Below are 17377 nucleotides of genomic sequence, written 5' to 3'. Positions count from 1 at the left end.
CTGCCCAACCCCCAATGCCTAGCACACAGGGAGGAGCCAGGGCCACTGGAGACAGGAGGTTTTATTGATGCTGATGGGGGTAGGCAAGGCCCCCAGGAGCCTGGGGAAGGGGGGGCTGAGTCAGTCAGCAGATGCATAAGGCCTGGGCACATGGGGGTAGGTTAGGGCACATTCATCTTCTCAGGATTCTGTGGCTCCTTCTTTGGGAATGGGAGAGAGCATCTTGAGGGGGAAGCAATTCAAAGAGCAGCGAGGGAGAGGTTAGGGCCAGCCGAGAGCTCCTAACCTGAGAGAAGGCACCACAATAGGCAGCAACATCTGTGTGGAAAGCTGGATCAACTGGTCAGTAGGGGAGACGGGGGCGGGGCACTTGGGCTGGCTTCTTGCGGAGGGGTCCAACCTTGGCCTGGGTGAGCTCTCGGGAATACCTGCTGTTCCCAAGCAGAGTGGGGCAGGGCCCAAAGCCCCTTTCCCTGTGGGCCGCATTAAGGAGAAACAGGCATTCAGAGAAAAGGGCCTTCAGGGAGCCCCCTGGCAAGGGGTGCCAGAATTAGTCCTTAAGGCACAGCTGGGGGCAGACAAGGCGCCAAGGCACAACTGGTGGGGGGGCAGGGGCAGCCTCCAAGCCGAGTGCCAGGGTCACAAGAGGACACAGGACCGCCCACGCTTGATGGGCGTGGGGTTGAGCACAGCCCGGACAGCCTCGGCAAATACTTCCTTGACGCCGTCCTGCTGCAGGGCCGAGCACTCGAGGTAGCGCACAGCATGGATCTGCTTGGCCAGGGCCTGGCCCTGCTGCGGTGTGATGGGCGCCTGGCCCTGCTCCTTAAGGCGCCGTAGGGTGTCAGGCTGGGCTCTCAGGTCCTTCTTGGTGCCCACCAGGAGGATGGGCACGTCGGGGCAGTGGTGGCACACCTCCGGATGCCACTTGTGCCGCACGTTCTCGTAGGAGGGCGGACTGGCAATGGAGAAACAGATGACAAAGACGTTGGTCTGAGGGTAGGAGAGTGTGCGCAGCCGGTCGTACTCCTCCTGGCCCGCTGTGTCCCACAGGTTCAGGTTCACGGTGCGCCCATCCACCGCGCTCTGGGCGCTGTAGTTGTCGAACACCGTGGGGATGTACTCCTTGGGGAAGGCGTTAGTGGTGTAGCAGATGAGCAGGCACGTCTTGCCCACAGCCCCATCGCCCACCACCACACACTTTATACTCTGCATCGTGGGTGCAGCTGCTACGGTGGAGGCAAGGCCTCCTTCCCCTTCCGGGCCCCTCCGGATGCAGCGACCTATGGACAGATTAAAGGGACATGCATGGTTAGGGAGGCCTCCACCCGCTGGGGAGAAAGAATGGGAACTCACAGAGCCAAACCAGCTCCTGTTCTCTTAACCTGACACCATCCTGCAATCCCATGAAGACAGATCTCAGAGCGAGAGAGAGAGACACAATGAGAGAGAGGCCTTGAGACCCAGCCAAGATGCTCAGGCGTGAGGACTACGGCAGTATAACATGTAATGGATTATGGGAAGCAAATGTTCTGGTACCAGACTGAGTAGGGTCAAATCCTGGTTCTATTTCCTACCTGTGTGACCCTGGACAAATTACTTAACCTCTGTATGCCTCCCCATTCTTATCTGTAAAATGAGCATAAAATAATACCCACCTCATTGGGTTGTTGTGAGGATTATGTAAATTAAACATCTAAGGCATTTAGAACAGTACCTTGGGTCCTAATAAGTATTCAATCAGTATTAGCTACTTTTTTTTTTTCCCCTCCAGGCAGTAGAGACACAAAAAGTGAGGTACCTAAGTAGGGTATCTACCAGACCCTCTACCAGATGGGGACCCCTCCCACTGAGTAGACTGGAGAGGGGTTCTGGCACACAGCAGCTGTCCCAGGTCACTCTGAGATGCAGCCATGGGTAGAGCTTCTACCAACTCAGGGCCCACCCTGCCAGTGCACTGATGTTTTAACTCCAAACCTGACATCTTGGCTACTGAGTGCAAACCAAAAGGCACAATGAGAAACCGGCTGCACAAGGAGCAAAATTCTCAAGACAGCTGCCCTATTGCAATCCAGGGTGCCCAAGGGGTGGGGAGAAGGCGGGAAAGCTGACCTCATAACTCTTGTAAGCACAGTAAACCCTATCTGGCAACTCAGTGCAGGAGAATCCCGGAGACTGAGCCAGGGCTTGGGGTTTGGTCTGGATTCTGGTATGTAATGATGAATGAGTCAAAGGCTGTGGCTCCCAGACATCAGCATCTTCTCTCAAGGCCCTGCTGGGGTAAGGTAGAGCCTCCAAGCCCAGCCAAGAAGGATGGACAGAAGAGGAAAACAAACATTTGATTTCCCCCTTCATGTTCTGTCCTTTTCCTGAGATCATGGCATGTGCCTCTGAACAATTCTGGAAGCTTCTCGACTCTTCGATAGAGAATATAGTGCCATTAAAGCACTATCACTGAGAATCCATGCTGAAGTCAGACTGGCCAGGGATTCTTTTTTTTTTTTTTTTAAGATTTTATTTATTTATTTGACAGAGCTAGAGACAGCCAGCGAGAGAGGGAACACAAGCAGGGGGAGTGGGAGAGGAAGAAGCAGGCTCCCAGTGGAGGAGCCTGATGTGGGGCGCGATCCCAGAACGCCAGGATCACGCCCTGAGCCAAAGGCAGACGCTTAACAACTGAGCCACCCAGGCGCCCCCTGGCCAGGGATCTAATCATAGTTCCACCAACCAGTCATGTTTGATCTTGGGCAACATATTTAAGTTTCCTGAGTCTTAAGTTTCTCATCTGTAAAATGGGAATGATCTTGCCTATTGTGTTAGAATTGCCAAGAGTATGAAATGAGCGAACATGAAGAAAGTGGCATGAGGTGTGGCACACAGGAAGTGCCAAAGAGGCTGCTGTAATTATTAGTGGGGTAAGTATAAGAGAAGTCCCAGCTGCACCCATCACCCTGATCCCCTCTCCAGTTCACAGGGCTTTGGGGTGAGGAATTGCTCTTCTGAGTTCTGGAACAGAGCAGAGCTTCCGGAAACCCTGTGATTATTTATACTGCTGTGGCAGGATTCCTCCTCTCATTGGCTACTTCCTCTCAGCCATGGGGGACTTTTTCTAGTCAGTATGTGACTTCCTTTCCCTGACTCTCTCCCACAACCAGGTCCCTACTCCCTGGGTGGAGAGAGCCCTATTTTAGACACACGGGAGATCTCTTAAGTATCCCTTTTTTTTACCCAAGCACCATCACCGCTGGCCCATTTTCCCTATTTCACTTTATATAAACTATACCCCGGTCTGAGAACCCCATATCCCTGAGCTGGACCTCTCAATCATTGATTCAGAAGCCTCAAAAATCAAATGGAGGGGGAAGGAATCCCCCTTTGGAAACAGAATTCTGGGGGTATGGGATCTGCACAGGACCCAGGGATGGTCCCAGCTCCTTCCCAGGTCCCCACTTCCCCTGGGACCAGCTTGGAGGGAAATGGAGGTAAGGTTGCCTCTCTGGGCCTTAAAAATATTTCCATCTTATTTGCATGAATAAGTATGTGTTCAATCTTAGGAGAGAGGATAGAGAACCTTGGGAACAGGTCTGGGAAGGAAATAAGGGTCCCCTAGGGCAGTGGAGAGAACCTTAGACTGGAAGTCAAGAGACCTAACCTAAGTCTTAGCCCCGGCTCTGCTCTGGTGCTGATTCACTGCAAGCAAGCATGAGGTACTTACCCTCTCTGGGGCTCAGTTTCCCAATCCATGAAATGGGGAGAAAAAAATGCCTGTGACAAGGGCACCAGGTAGATGAAATGAGACTCAAGAGCCGTAGGAGCAGAGGATAGGATGATGGGGGCAGGAAAGGCCCCCAGGTGGGGGTGGGAGGGCTGAGTCAGGAAATGCATAAGGCCTGGGCACACTGGGGCAAGTTGGGGCACATTCATTCTCAGGATTCTGTGACTCCTTCCCCAGGGAAAGGAGGAACTAGTTTTTTGGGGACAGGGGGAAATGGGCCATTACTTGTGTCCACAGGATTATCTGGGAGACACTGGCATTTTGAGAGGACTCCTGGGCTTGTAAATCTTCAGTTCCACACAGAGCTGGGGAGTGGGTGTGGCAGCGTGACTGGGAACTCTTCCCCTACGAGCCCAACACTGGGCTGGCCCAGGCAGGAAGGCGAGGAGGGAACTCTGGCCGGCAGTCACAAGGCCCACGAGACTGAAAGTATAACAGGCTCCAGGCAGCTCTCTAGGGAGGGGTTATCAACCAGCAATCAGTAAATCAGCCCTCAAAGAAGCTGGGAGGGACGGGGTAGCTTCCGGGCTGGCCAGGGAACAGGGACTGACACCGGAAAAGGATCATGAGTGGGTAGTGTCCAGAAACCAGGCAAAACAGAAGCAGTGTGTTATAGAGCCGGAGCACCAGATACCTGAGTTTGACCTCTGGGGCTCACCTGCTGACTCTGCCCCTTGATCAAAAATCCTCACGTGGTACAACCTTTTCTAGGTCACGTGATGATGTTATTTGGTCCTTATGACTACCTACTGGTAATATTCCTAACTCACAGATTAGGAAAAAAACTCAGGGCAGTTAAAGTAACCCAACTTCACACAACTAGTTAGCCTGGAAGCCAGGACATAACCCCCGTTTTGTGATCCCAAGTCCCACTCCCACATCTTCCTCAAGGTGTCACACAGCCTCCAAGTTACCCCTTACTTACCAGCTGTCTTAGAGACCTTAAGAAGTAAGCCACTCCCCTCCCTGGAGCCTCAGTTTCTTCATCTGTACAACAGGAAGGATAATACTTGCCCTCCCTGCCTCAAAGGGCAGCAGGAAGGATCCCTGAGCATGGGAATGTGTGCTTTGTAAGTTGTGCTGTGCGTTTAAGAGGTTACAAAAGCACTGCCTTTCATCCCAAAATGCAGAAAGCACTGAGGAGGCACGTGTCTGAGTGGTGGCATTAGCCCAATTCTCTCCACTCAGGTCTAGCTAGGACTTTTATCCTCTCTCCCAGGACAACTCTTTTCTCTGAAATCCTATGGCCTGAGCTGGGTCAAGTAAGTTCCCACAGCTCATTTACGGAGGCACGTGCTAGAAGGTGGGAGTCTAACCTGTGCCACGTAAGAAGGGACAGTCAGTGCTGCGGAGGCCAAACAGAGAGGCCTGGCCTGCCTGGGGTCGGGGATCATCTGTGACTTTTTCACCAGGTGACTTTTTTTTTTTTAAAGGACTTTTGTTTAGTAAATAAGTTAATGTTTGCAAATCTGTATAGTATCAGCCAAATTACAATGACTTATTCTGGCTTCATATTCTGAATTTAATTCAGATCCTGCCTGGTCCCTCACCTTGGCATTCAGGGTTCTTCATAATCTGGTAGGGATTTTGGACTCAGGGTTTAAATCCTAGTTCTGCCACTTAATGAGCTCAGTAACAGTACCAATCTTACCAGGTTGTTAGAAGGGTTAAGTGCAAGATATGTATCCAGAGTAGGTACTTTGCAAATGTGAGCTTCCAACTCCCTGGTCCAGGGGGATCTCCACTGTCCTTTGCAAACAAGCCAGGCCCATTCTTGCTTCTGAACTTTTCCTCTTGCTCTTCTGTATGCTGTTCCCCTCACCCCTCTCATATCTTCCTGCCTCCAGGCCTAGCTTCAGTCTGACGGTCCCAAAAGTCCATAGCATGGCCACCTCTTTTAACCCTTCTTTGGCTCTGTGTAATTCTCCTCCAATAATCATACATAAGTTTCCTAGCTTGTGGATCCCCCCCACCCCAATACTGAAGCTTGAGCTTCTCCTGACTGCCCCCACAGAAAAGCTAAGCACAGTGTACAGCCACTGCCTTCTGATCGGCTTGCTTCTGCCTGCATTACTGAGATCCGGAGAGATACCTCAGAAGCCCAGAACTGGATAATAACCCCACAGCCAAAAGCTCTGACTGAAATAGGCAAAAGTCTCTCCTCCCGCTACCAGCTTGACCAGGCTCCTGCAAGGAGCACGGCTCATGGGGAGCTAATCCTGCTGAGTGTGATTTCTGGAGCCCAGCCTGCACCCAGTGGGACCTGGTCTTGGGGTGTGGCCCAGGCAGGCCCAGAATGGGGGAGGGAAAGGAAGCAGCAGATTGCCTGATTGCCAGATCTTGGTGGCCGTTAGAGCAGGGGAAGTGTCCCAACTGGGAGTGGGGGAGGGGAGGAATGGGCTGTAAGAAATGGGAGAGTGTGGGGGCAATGGGAACTTAAAAATAGCTTTCTAACCTGCCTCCCTGGCATGGGGCTCCCCTTCTACAGCCCTTCCTGAAATTCATTCTAACTACAATCCATCCGTGGGCATTCTGTTCCCGAGCTCTGGCCACACCACCCTGATCCGCCACATGCAGCCTCCACACACTCTTCCCCAAAACCCATCAAGCAGCAATATTTCCGGTCCCTGTGGGAATCCAGCATTTCTTCCCCATTTCCATCCTCCAACCCCTCCTTACTCCTGTGTGTATCTCTAACCTTGGTCCTCCAGAGCCCAGGTACTCTTGTAAATCACCCAAATCCCAAATGACTTATCCCATCCCAGATCTGGTCCCCATTTCTCTCACAGGTACATTCTATCTTACATCACGTGGAGGCTGATCTGAATCTTATCTCTTGTCACTAGACGGGCAGGGTCTAGAGGGCAAGGTCCTAGCTGATCTGTCTCCCTAGGCTGAGCACAGCACACAGGGGCTGTCAGTAAATAACTAAATGAACTCAATCCATCCCCCATGTCTTTGCATATGGGAGTCCTCTTCCCAGAATTCTGCTTCCCTGCCTCAGAGCCTCCCAGTCCTCCAGGGTCCAATTCTGTTCCCCACCTTCTCCAGGACACCACAGCAACCCCCTCTCCTGCCTTACCTTCCCCGGCACTGTCTGCACTATGTATTCACTGCACTGAACTCGATGCCTCATGAGGTGGGAAGTCCGTCCTGCTTACTTCCAGAAGCCCAGCAGAGGGCTGAGCAAAAGCTGCAGACTGACATCACATCTCCTCCCCCATCAATCCAGACTTTGATTCTGGGAACAAGGAAGAGCCTCCATGCCCAGGAGACATAAGACAAGGGTAACCAACTTCCTCCTTCCTCTGTGGAGTGCAACTGAGAGTAATGAACACACAGGCTAGATTGCCCTCTCCTCGGCTGGAAGGGTGAGAGGGAGGATGCAGGCATAGCAAGCCCAGAGGTAATGAGGGAGACGGGTAGGAAAAGTCATCCCGGTAAGGCTAAGAACTGGTCATATCAGAAGACCCTTGGTCAAGGATGAGGTGAGGGTCAGGGTTAGTATTGGAAATGGCTTCAGAAACTCTGCAAGGCTGTTTGTTTTGAAGGAGAGGTGATACGAAAAGGCTCAAAGGGGCTGCAGCTGGCTGCAGCTGGGCCAGGAGGAGGAAGCTGGGGGAAACATGAGGTCAGTGTGGGGCTGGGACCAGGCCAAGGGTTGAGTCTCTCTCGTTCTTCCCCCTTCTCCCCATCAGCAGGGACAGAGCCCAAGAGAGCCTAGTTCCCAGCCTTAAAAAAAAGAATGTACACTTCTTGCTATTCTCCACCCTTCACCCCTACAGCGGATCCTGTACCACAGCAGGCAGGGTAAGTGGCAGAGAGGTGACTCTACCTGGTAGGGGCTAGGAGGAGGGGAAACAAGACAGTTGTAGCCGGGAAGGCTCTGAGGGGCTGGAACCCTTTCACTAAGTCCCAGTCCCTTTCTTCTCCCACCATCCCAGCACCTTGGGTGCTCCACAAAGGGTGCGCCCCAGGGCCAGGGCAGCTGTGGCTGGGGGAGCTAAGGAGGCTGCCCCTCCCCCACCAGGCAGCACAGAGGAAGGCTCCAACACTTGCTTCCTCCTCCCTTCCTCCTCCCCGCCTAACAGCAGCTAGCAGTCCCGGGGCCCCATGAAAGGCCTGTGAAGTGGCACTTCCTCTGCCTTTGCTCATTTCACACAACGCTGTACAGAAATGCCATCCTCCCAATCCTGCCTCCCCCACCTGAAAATACCCACAGAGAGACCCAGGGCCGCCCTATCCCTTCAGCCCCGCCCCAGCTCTGAGGGGGTTTCCACAAGGGAAAAACACATCAGGGAGGAAACTCCGGCACCAATTTTCCACTGTCAGTGGGGCAGAGCGGGAGCAGGGCAGAGGGTGCTCCCCCATATTGCTGCCCCCTGGCATAATCCCCAGTACTCTAATTCTCTTCTCTCAACCTGTAAGAATCCTTGTGCTTTGGGGGAAGGAGCCCCATATCCCATCCCTGGACAGATACTTAGAGACTACTGAGGCCTGTCAGATCAAGGCTGGCGTGAGACAGGAGGGCCCAGAGTGGGGGATACGACTACGAGGAGCTTCTGAGGGGAAGGACAGTTAGAGCTCTCAGTATTCTCTATGCTCACCGGAGGTATTAACGGGCAACTCGTTAATGTTGAAACTGAGCGACAAGAGACAAAGCTGACCAGGGTTATACAGATTTGGGAGCAAATCCAGGACAAGGACCTGGGGCTCCTAACCACCAGCCTGATGTCACTTCCACAAAGGAAAAGGTGAGGACTGTTACACCAGCCTGGGAATGGGCCCATGTTTCTGGCCTCATTTAGGATGACCCAACAATGGTTTTGTTCCTTCAGGAAACAGGCCAAAGGGATCAGGTTGATGCTTGAAACTTTTTTGCTTCCAAGTTCCCTGGCTCTCATGTCTAGCCAATACTAGGCTGTCCATGATCTAGAACTGACACTACTGGACAGACAGCCACCCTCGCCTGACCCAACTGAGTCGCTTCTTCTGTAAGCTCTAGCTCCTGGGGAGATGTCCTCCGCCCATGACATGAGGACAAAAGAGGAAGCTAGACCCTAGACAGGAAAACCAATCTGTTCTGAGGAGGTGGCCCAGGCTTTGTCTTTGGTTTCCCTCCTCACAGACCCCTTTCCTGCCTCACCACTAATGGTTCTACACTGTGTATGGAGGGAGGGGTCTTCGTTCTGGGCCCAGGCCCATCACCTGCCCAGCTACCCCCATTCTAATTATCTTCCCAACTATCTCATTACAGCAACAACTTCTCATATCTTCCTGCTATGACCTCCTAAAAGTTCACCTCAGCCACCTCATCCGACCTAACACATTTGGCCAGAAACAACTCTCCATATCCTAGATTCCCAACCAGGATCTGTGACAATCTCACATTTCTTCCAAAAATAAGTACTAGTTTAGCAGGTGGGGAGTCAGATCTCCTGGATGGTTTTTTAATGAGCCCTGATACTGAAAAAATGCCTTGCATGCACATCCTTCTTTAAGCTAGAATTTTTTTTGCAGGTTCTGGATTTCCTCCTGGAGTGGAACCCCCTATATCTCCCAGAATGACAGTAGGAGATACGGGCGGGTAGAAGAAGGGCCAACTCATGGGCGAAGGACAACTGTGATGAGGGAAAAGGACAGAATGAGGAACCGGATTAGCTCTTAAATCTAGTTGTGCTTGGGAATCCCACAAAAGTTCCCCTCCACTTCTCTTTTTCTTCTAACGGAGAGAAATGAATACAGTAGACTTGAGGAGGTGAGAGGCGGGATGTCTCAGCGTGCTTCCCAAAGACTTGAGGAAGGAGCTTTAGAATGGGGACAGGAGCTTATAGAGCAAGGCCAGGCTGAATTAAACTTGAGAGAAATTCCTGAAACAGAGGGAGTTAGGCTCCTGGATGAGAGGGGGAATATTAATGATGCCTGAAGGCAGAGGGGTCAGCAGGGGGCTTCCTGGTCACCAAGGCCCTGATGCAGCCCAGGGCACGTGGGTTCCCAGCCTGGGCAGATCCTGTAAGAAGCAGGGAAGAGGGAGCAGACACCTTTGCCTCACATTCCTCTTCTTTTCTTGAACTGGAACTAAAACAGTTAAGACCTAAGTTAGACCAGTGATATAGTCTTCCCTCCAGAATCCTACCTTTGCCCTCTCCCTTTCCTTCCACCGCGCCTAACTACCTCGTCCCATTCTCCCTAACAGGTGGTGTTGGAACCAGTAAGCACTGGAGTCAGGGGCCTTCAGGCTCACCCCCAGCCTCCAGACCTGGCCTCTTGGTTAAGCATCCAAGGGTCTGGGTGATTTTGATTTCCCACGGCCTCTCTTACCAGTCTTATTCCTGTGTTGCTCTACCCTGACTGCTATAGACTGCTTCCTCCTGCCTAACCACAACCTCACCCACTGCAGGTTCCCTTCATTCGGCTGGCTTCCCCTGCTCTGGGCCCTCTCAAGGCTGAGGGCAGTTATTTTGTCTCCAAGAGATAAAGATATAGACACATGGACAATACCATGCAAATACATATCGAGAGGTTTTCCAGCCCTTTAATCATCTTTATCAATGGGAGGTTGTAGTCTGTCTCTCCGAGGTAGGGAGATCTGAAAAGGCTCTCAAACTCACCAAAGATCTGGAGCCCAAAGCTGGAGATAAATGGCTGAAAGGGAAGGAGATGGGGTGGGGGTGGGGGGATCAAGAGGAGTGAGGGAAGGTGGAAGAAGCAAGAGAGTGGATATGTGTTTGGGAGCCAGAAGCTGGGCAGGGAAGGGAGAGGGGGAGGCTGCAGGGAACAGGAGGTGGACAGAGGGGCAGGGCAGGTGACAGGACAGGGCATAAGCATGACTGTGTGTTTAGACTACAGAGGATGCAAGAAGAGGGTGATGGAGAGTTTGTGGACAGGGTCTGAGGAAGGAATGGAGGAAGAGAAATGAGAATGTATAGAATTCAGGGACTAACAATGGGGCGGGGGGGGGGGGGTAGGAGATGCTTCCAACCATTTCTCAAAGCCAGAGACCCTGTTGCCTCCCCAGAAGCTCTATTCTCTCTATCTTCTCAAAACAGTACTGCTCTCAGTGATGCATCTTGTCAAGGACCATCAGTACCTCTGAATGAGAGTCATTCCACCTCTAGTCATCGGATGAGACCAGGTCCTCTCCTTCCTCAGTTTACCCTCCCAAGTGCAAGGCCAGGCCCAGGTCAGCTAAGCACAGAGATGTTTGCTAACTAAATACCTGTTGCTTCATTCCAGGGATGGAGAGGTTGGGCGTCAGAAAAACAGGCATACAGAGAGCGGGACTGGGGCTGGCGCGGCTCCCCCCTCCCTGCCCTCCCCTGAGTGCACACGACCTTGGACTGCAGCCTGCGAAAGTGGGTCCGGATTGGCACCGATCTTCCAGGGAGGGAGCTCTTTCTCTGTAGTCTAGGGCTTCTCAGGCCACAGACACCGCCCCCCTCCAACCTCCCAAATGTCACAATTGCCCGAGTGGACGGAGAGCGCCTTCTCCAGCCCAGAGGGCCCCCTGCCGTCACACGCTTCGGAACCCCCCCAACTTCTGAGGTCACCCCACCCCTGAGTCCCATCTCCCAGCTCTGAGCTCTTCCACTTCAGAGACTTTTCTCTCGGAGCGGGAGACCCTCCCACCTCAGCGGTCCCTCGCGGCTCCCGGGAGCCGGAGCAGGCTCCCTCGGTACAGAAACCCACCCTCCCAGAACCGCCGCCCGCTCGCAGTGGCCGGCTCCCCGCCCCGCCCGCCCGGCCGCGCCCGCCCAACTTGCAGAGAGCCGAGAAGCTCCCGCCCGCGGCTTCCCGCAAGCAAACTTCCCCGGCCCGCGCCGGCGCGCAGTCCCCGCCGGCCGGGCTCCCCTCCCCCGGACCCCCAGTCCGCCTGCCCGCGCCGGGCCTCACCTGGTGCCCTCCCCGCCGCGGGGGAGCTGGGGGCGGCGGCAGCGGCTCGGGGATCGAGAAGGAAGTGAGAGCGGGAGGCCGGAGGAAGTGGGGGGGGCGGGCCCGCCGGGGCGGGGCGCGGGGGCGGGCCGGGGCGGGGCCCGACCAGGAAGTGCGCGGGGCCTGGGCCCCCAGCCCGGGTCTCCACCGCCCCCCGCCCCGCGCCTGCCCTGCCCCGGTCGGGTCCTGCCCCCCCCCCCCCCCTCAGCCCTCGGCCTCGGAGGCCCTTAAGTCAGGCCTCCTAAAGTCAGCCCTCCCCGTCTTCTCCTTGCCACTCCAACCCCAGTAGAGGCCCTAGCCTGGGCGCTAGGCTTTTGTCCCCCTCCCCTTATCTCGCCCCCACCAACCCCTGAGGGAGGATGCTGAGAACAGGCGCCCCAAGGCTGGGTGCCTCAGTCAACCCCCGGGATCGAGCGCTGGCCAAGGCTGGGGGTTGGCCACAGTGGGTCCGGCTGGGGCAGTCCCCACCCCTGCCCCGAGCCCCAGGGGAGTGCGGAGTGGTGGTGATTCAGCAGTGGGAAGGCCCCAGACCCCTGGGGAGGGTGCGGAGACTGGGGGAAGGGGAGCTGGCGTCAGCACCCGGGGAAAGACAAGATCAGCAGAGGCGCCAGCGGAGCCGCGGGCCCCAAAAACAGGATGTCGTGTCGTCGTTCCGCAACCGGCTGCTCCGTGCGCCTGGGCTCTGGGGAGGGGGCGGGGCGGGCGCAGGACTTAGGGCTCCCCTTGCCCGCTCTTCTCGTCGGGGCGCGCAACTGCTTAGGGCTGCAGGGCCGCACACAGGCCCGAGATCCTGCCGGCGCCCTGGGGACCAATGGGTGGGCGGGCTCGTGGGCGCCCTCTGGTGCTTCTGCACCCCGGTCTTGCTCGTGGAGCTCTGACTCCAGAATGGATATCCTTCCTTCGTTCAACACAAACTTTCTGCGCGCCTACCACGTGCACAGCTCCGTGCTGGGTGCTGGGTGCTGCGGTGGAAAACTGAGAGGCGTTTAAGACAGGCTCCCTGTCTCCAAGAGGCTTTCCAGAAAAAGAGGCAGAACACTCCGAGAATAAGTAGGTTAACCTTTCTGAGCCTCAGTTCTATCTTTGGTAAAATAGGATAACCTCTCCTCCACCCTGTAGTTGTGGAGATAACAGGAGGATGGATGTGAAAGGGCTGCTGTCAAGGCCTGGCTCAAAGTAAACATTCAACAAATGCCTTAAAAAAACCATGCTATAAGGATGAGTTTCCTAAACACAACATGCCTGCCCACATCTTTGGGTCTTTGCCGATTCTATTCCCTCTGCCTTGCCTTCTTTTCTGTATCGATTGCCAGGCGAAATCCACTCAGACTTTCACAATTTGGCCCTAATGGACTACTCCCTCCCCGGTTGCCATCATCCCTCCTCCCACAACACACGTGCACACACACCCCACCTCTGCCATGCGGTTGACAGTCTCTCCCACTGCTGTCTAGTGCAAATAATGTAAGCCACATACGTAACTTAATATATTCTAGTGATGACATTTTTAAAAAGTAAAAAGAAACAAGTAAAATTAATTTTAAGGACATGTTTTACTTAGCCCAATATATCCAAAATAGTATATTCAATCTGTAACCAATATAAAAATTATTGACTACACAAATGAATGGGATATTTTACATTCTTTTCTTGTACTAAGGCTTTGAAATCTGGTATGTGTTTTACACTCACAGTACATCTGAATTTCGGCTAGACGTATTTCACATGTGCTCGATAGGACATACAGCTAGTGGATATGGTATAGGACAAGGAAGGAGAGCCTCTGTCAGATTCAGGCTGGTAGATGCCTGAGTAGGTGAATTCTCTCTCTATGAGCCTTCTGGGGGAGCTTGTCCTGATACTCCTAGGTGGACTTTGGGTCTATCTTCTCCCTCCCCATAGCACTTGGGACAGACTACTCTCTGCGGAGAAAAGGAGAGCAGGAAAGACAAAAGGAAAATCTGATTCCCCTCTATACCCTACTGGGAGCACATGGCTGGTGCTTGGCATTTGATGATGAAGAAAGGATTGTGAGTTTCCATAAAAGACAGGGTTCAGTGGAGGACTACATACTAAAGCTGCTTCTATGAAGCCACTAAAAATTGTGTCCCAGAACAAAGGTTTTTGAGCTGAGTTCCTAGAGTTCCCTTCCCAGGACTTGAAGGCAGGGAAGTACTGGGGCTCTGGCCTCCCTTCCCTTCAACCAGAGTTAGTTTGCTTTTATCTGATTTATATACTAGTGTTCTGGATAAAGAGATTTTTTTTAAAGATTTATTTATTTATTTGAGAGAGAGCACAAGGGGGAGGGACAGAGAGAGGGGGACAGACAATCCCAAGCAGACTCTGCGCTGAGCACAGAGCCTGAGATCATGACATTAGCCAAGAGGTGGGGCCTTAACCGCAGAGCCACTCAGGGGCCCTAAGATCTTATTTTTTAAAAATCTCCTGCAAAAAATATTTGAAAATCAATTTTAGAAGCATAGTAGTAAGAATACAGTGCACATTACATGCAGCAGATCAAAAGGCTGGATTGGCAGCCTTGGGTCAGACTGAATTTCCAGAGCCCTTGGTCATGGGCATGCCTGGCCCTGGTTCAGCTTGCTTAGGTGGGAGAAAGTGACTTGACCTCGAGGATTTCATGGTCTGGTGGGATATGGGGCTGCTGCATATGAAGATACCGGAGGAAGAAGAAAGAGCCCTGGCCTGGGTTTCAGTGGGCCTGAAGTCTAGTGTTGGCTCAGCCAGACTGGCTACTGAGACTTTATGCTAGGCCTCACCCTTCTCTGGGTCTCAGACTCCTCCAATGGAAAACAAGGGGTTAAATCAGATGATACCTTTGAACTCTGACTTTCTATGAGACACTCTTTAGAATAATAATTAAGTAATTAAGGTTTATGTGTGTAGCTTATTGCTCATAGTTCTTTAATACCATTTAGGTCATCTTGCTTTGTGCTCTAGTTAATTGTATCTGTGCCTAATGTCTGTCTCCCCCACTGACTGTAAGTCCTTTGAGGTTGCGTCTGATTCATCTTTGTGTTCACCCACTGGGCTTGGCACAGGCAGGCCTGAGCACACATTTGTCCTCCGTATACATGTGTGGAATAAAATTGCCGTAATAAAGCACTGATCTGTACAGAACCATCAGAGGCCAGGTGACTTAGAGCCACTTTTAGGGCACAGCTATAGGATGGGCCAATAAGGCCACAGGAACAGGAGACAGGTAATGGGGTGGGGCTGTCTACAAAGGTTTCTCGGAGGAGGAAGATACTTAGCTGAAGAGTATAGGAAGAGGGCATGGGCCCCAAAGGGCTGTTTCTTCTTCCTACTCTCTCACTTGCTTTCTCTGAATAGGTGAGGTCTTGATAGGTGGTGTATGATTGTGCTGACAAGCGGCTGAGAAGCAAGGACACCGGCCGGGGCATTCAGAAGAGAGACAATGTATGAAAGTACCTGGTAGGGGGTAAAAGAGAGAGATCGTAGACAGGTTCTGAAGCCAGACAGTCCAGGATTCAAATCCTCGTTGTATCACTTTCATCGTGGCCTTTGACAAGTCACATGAACTCTCATTCATTCTTTGAACTTGTATTTATTGAAAACCTTCTCTGGGCTAGGTATAATGTCACATGCTAATGACGCAGTGGTGAAAACAGAGATAAGTCCCTATTCTGATGTAACTAGCAAGGGAGATGGATCTTAAACAGGTGATTGTGTCCTGTAAGAGCATAGAACAGAGCCATTTAGTTCCATTTTAAAATGGGAACGACAACACTAAGTGCTTTGTGGGATTGTGAGGATTAAATGAGAGAATGCAAGCAGAACGCCTAGCAGATTGCCCAGGGTACAACAAACATTAATTTCTCTATATGCCTATGACTTGGTTCCCCTAAATGAGCAGGGCGGAGACAGAAAGGAGGAGGAAAAAAGCCTTGATTTCACCTCTGCGCTGGTGTCTTGCAAACAGGTCTCCCCAGCCTAGTCTGTATGAGCTCCATCTCCTAGAGCTCACCAGTGGCTCACGAGGGTCTTCTGCTCGGTCTCAGTCGCAGCCTCTTCAGACTAACCCAAAATCTGAGTTTTCCTTTGTCTCTGATGGGGCTCCTCTCGATTCCCTGGTGTTCCCTCTCTCAATCTGCCTTAGGAGGAGAAGTAGGAGTCTCCCCTTCATTACTCTTCTTCACTGCTACCCCCAGAGACTGATGTCCCATTTCATGACATGGGAAGATGATGAGCAAGACAGGAAATAGCCAAAAGAACTAACAGGGGAAGTGACAAATGAAACAGAGTTCTTGAGTTGCGTCCTCTGATCCATTGTTCCTGATTCCCTCTGAGGAACTAACTAGATGGGGGGGAGGAAGGGCTAGGGCCCTGCCTTACCTTCTAGAAGGGTCCCTCCTCCCAGGCAGGCAGAACAATAGTTGCCCTGTTTGCCTCCAGGACAACTTTGCATCTTTGGGGTTCTCCAAACTGGGTGGTACCCACCTCATTTGGCATAATCCCCTCTGGGAATTCCTCCTTCTTCAGCCCTGGTGTGTTCCAGGAACAATACAGTTTGTGCAGTCCTGCAACAGTACCTGGATGTGAATCTCTGCAATCTAATTCCAGAACCCCTCCCCCTCCAGCTCCCCCCAGCTGTGTGCCTCTGCACTCACTCCGATTGCTTTAGGCAGTTACTTGTTCCTCCTCCGTGCTCCCTCACCTGACCCTATACCAGTTCCTCTCAAGATATTATCAGCAAGTGCTAATTACTGTTCACATACAGATTTCCCCCCAAAATGGAGCTCTTCGAGGATAGGAACTGGGTTGTTATGTACAGGTTCTCAGTATATACTAAATCAATAAATGAATATTGGCACTAAGATCCTACACCTGGTTTTGGAAGAGGAGGTGATTTTCTTTGTGAAACTAGTGTGGGAAGAATTGCTAGAAGCGAAAATCTCTTTACTCATTCCTACCCAGCCAGACCCCAGCCAGTTTCTCAGTGATGGCCATACTTGCCACTTTTGGACACCAGGGGGCGCGACTGATAACACAGCCCAAACTCAGGGATTCTAAACTAAACTTCTGTGAGTGGATTTAGGACTGTTCATTGCACTTCTACTGAAGATACTGTCATTTTCCAAATGAAGGCTATTGGTAACCAGAAACCCTGTGGTGCAGTGGAATGACAGCTAGAGACATGACAGCCAGTTCATAGAGAACCCACATCATTCACTCACTCACTTTTACTGAATACCAGCTTTGTACTGGATCAAGTTCTAGTCTGGAAGAGTATGAAGATGAATGAAATTCAGTCCCTGATGAACGCAGAAGCTAATGGGGAAGACAGATACTTATGAGATAATCGTAATCCAGTTGTATAAGTAAGATATAGATAGCAGAATACTGGAGACACAGGGCAAGTCGGGCAAATTACTCAAGGTGGCAAAGGAAAGAAAGGGTAACTTTTGAGCTGGGTCTTTTTCTTTTTTGACTAATCACAACTTTTGGTTCATGCTATGCTGTCATCATTGGTCAAGGCATGGATGCTTTTCTTTCACTGGAGCTGAGACTTGCAGGATAGAGACAACATTCCAGAGGAAAGAGCTTGGTGCAGTGGGCTCAGCCTTAGTTTCTTTATCTATAATGAATATAGCCTCTGTCTTATCTAGCAGAGCTCTTGTGAAGGAGAGA

At 52.1% G+C, this 17377-nt stretch overlaps 1 protein-coding gene across 1 annotated transcript; it reads right to left on the bottom strand.

Moving 5' to 3' along the window:
* Positions 1 to 43: 43 nt before the first annotated feature.
* RHOG (ras homolog family member G) lies at positions 44 to 1215 on the bottom strand. Its single transcript, XM_045782734.2, has one exon. It carries the CDS (start codon positions 1213 to 1215, stop codon positions 640 to 642), a length of 576 nt encoding a protein of 191 aa, XP_045638690.1. The 3' UTR covers positions 44 to 639.
* Positions 1216 to 17377: the final 16162 nt, after the last annotated feature.

Source organism: Ursus americanus, chromosome 16 (assembly GCF_024610735.1).
Source record: "Ursus americanus isolate L20-20 chromosome 16, mUrsAme1.1.p, whole genome shotgun sequence".
NCBI lineage: Eukaryota > Metazoa > Chordata > Mammalia > Carnivora > Ursidae > Ursus > Ursus americanus.
The sequence above is the reverse complement of the archived record's forward strand: the minus strand, read 5'-3'. Positions and strand labels throughout refer to the sequence as shown.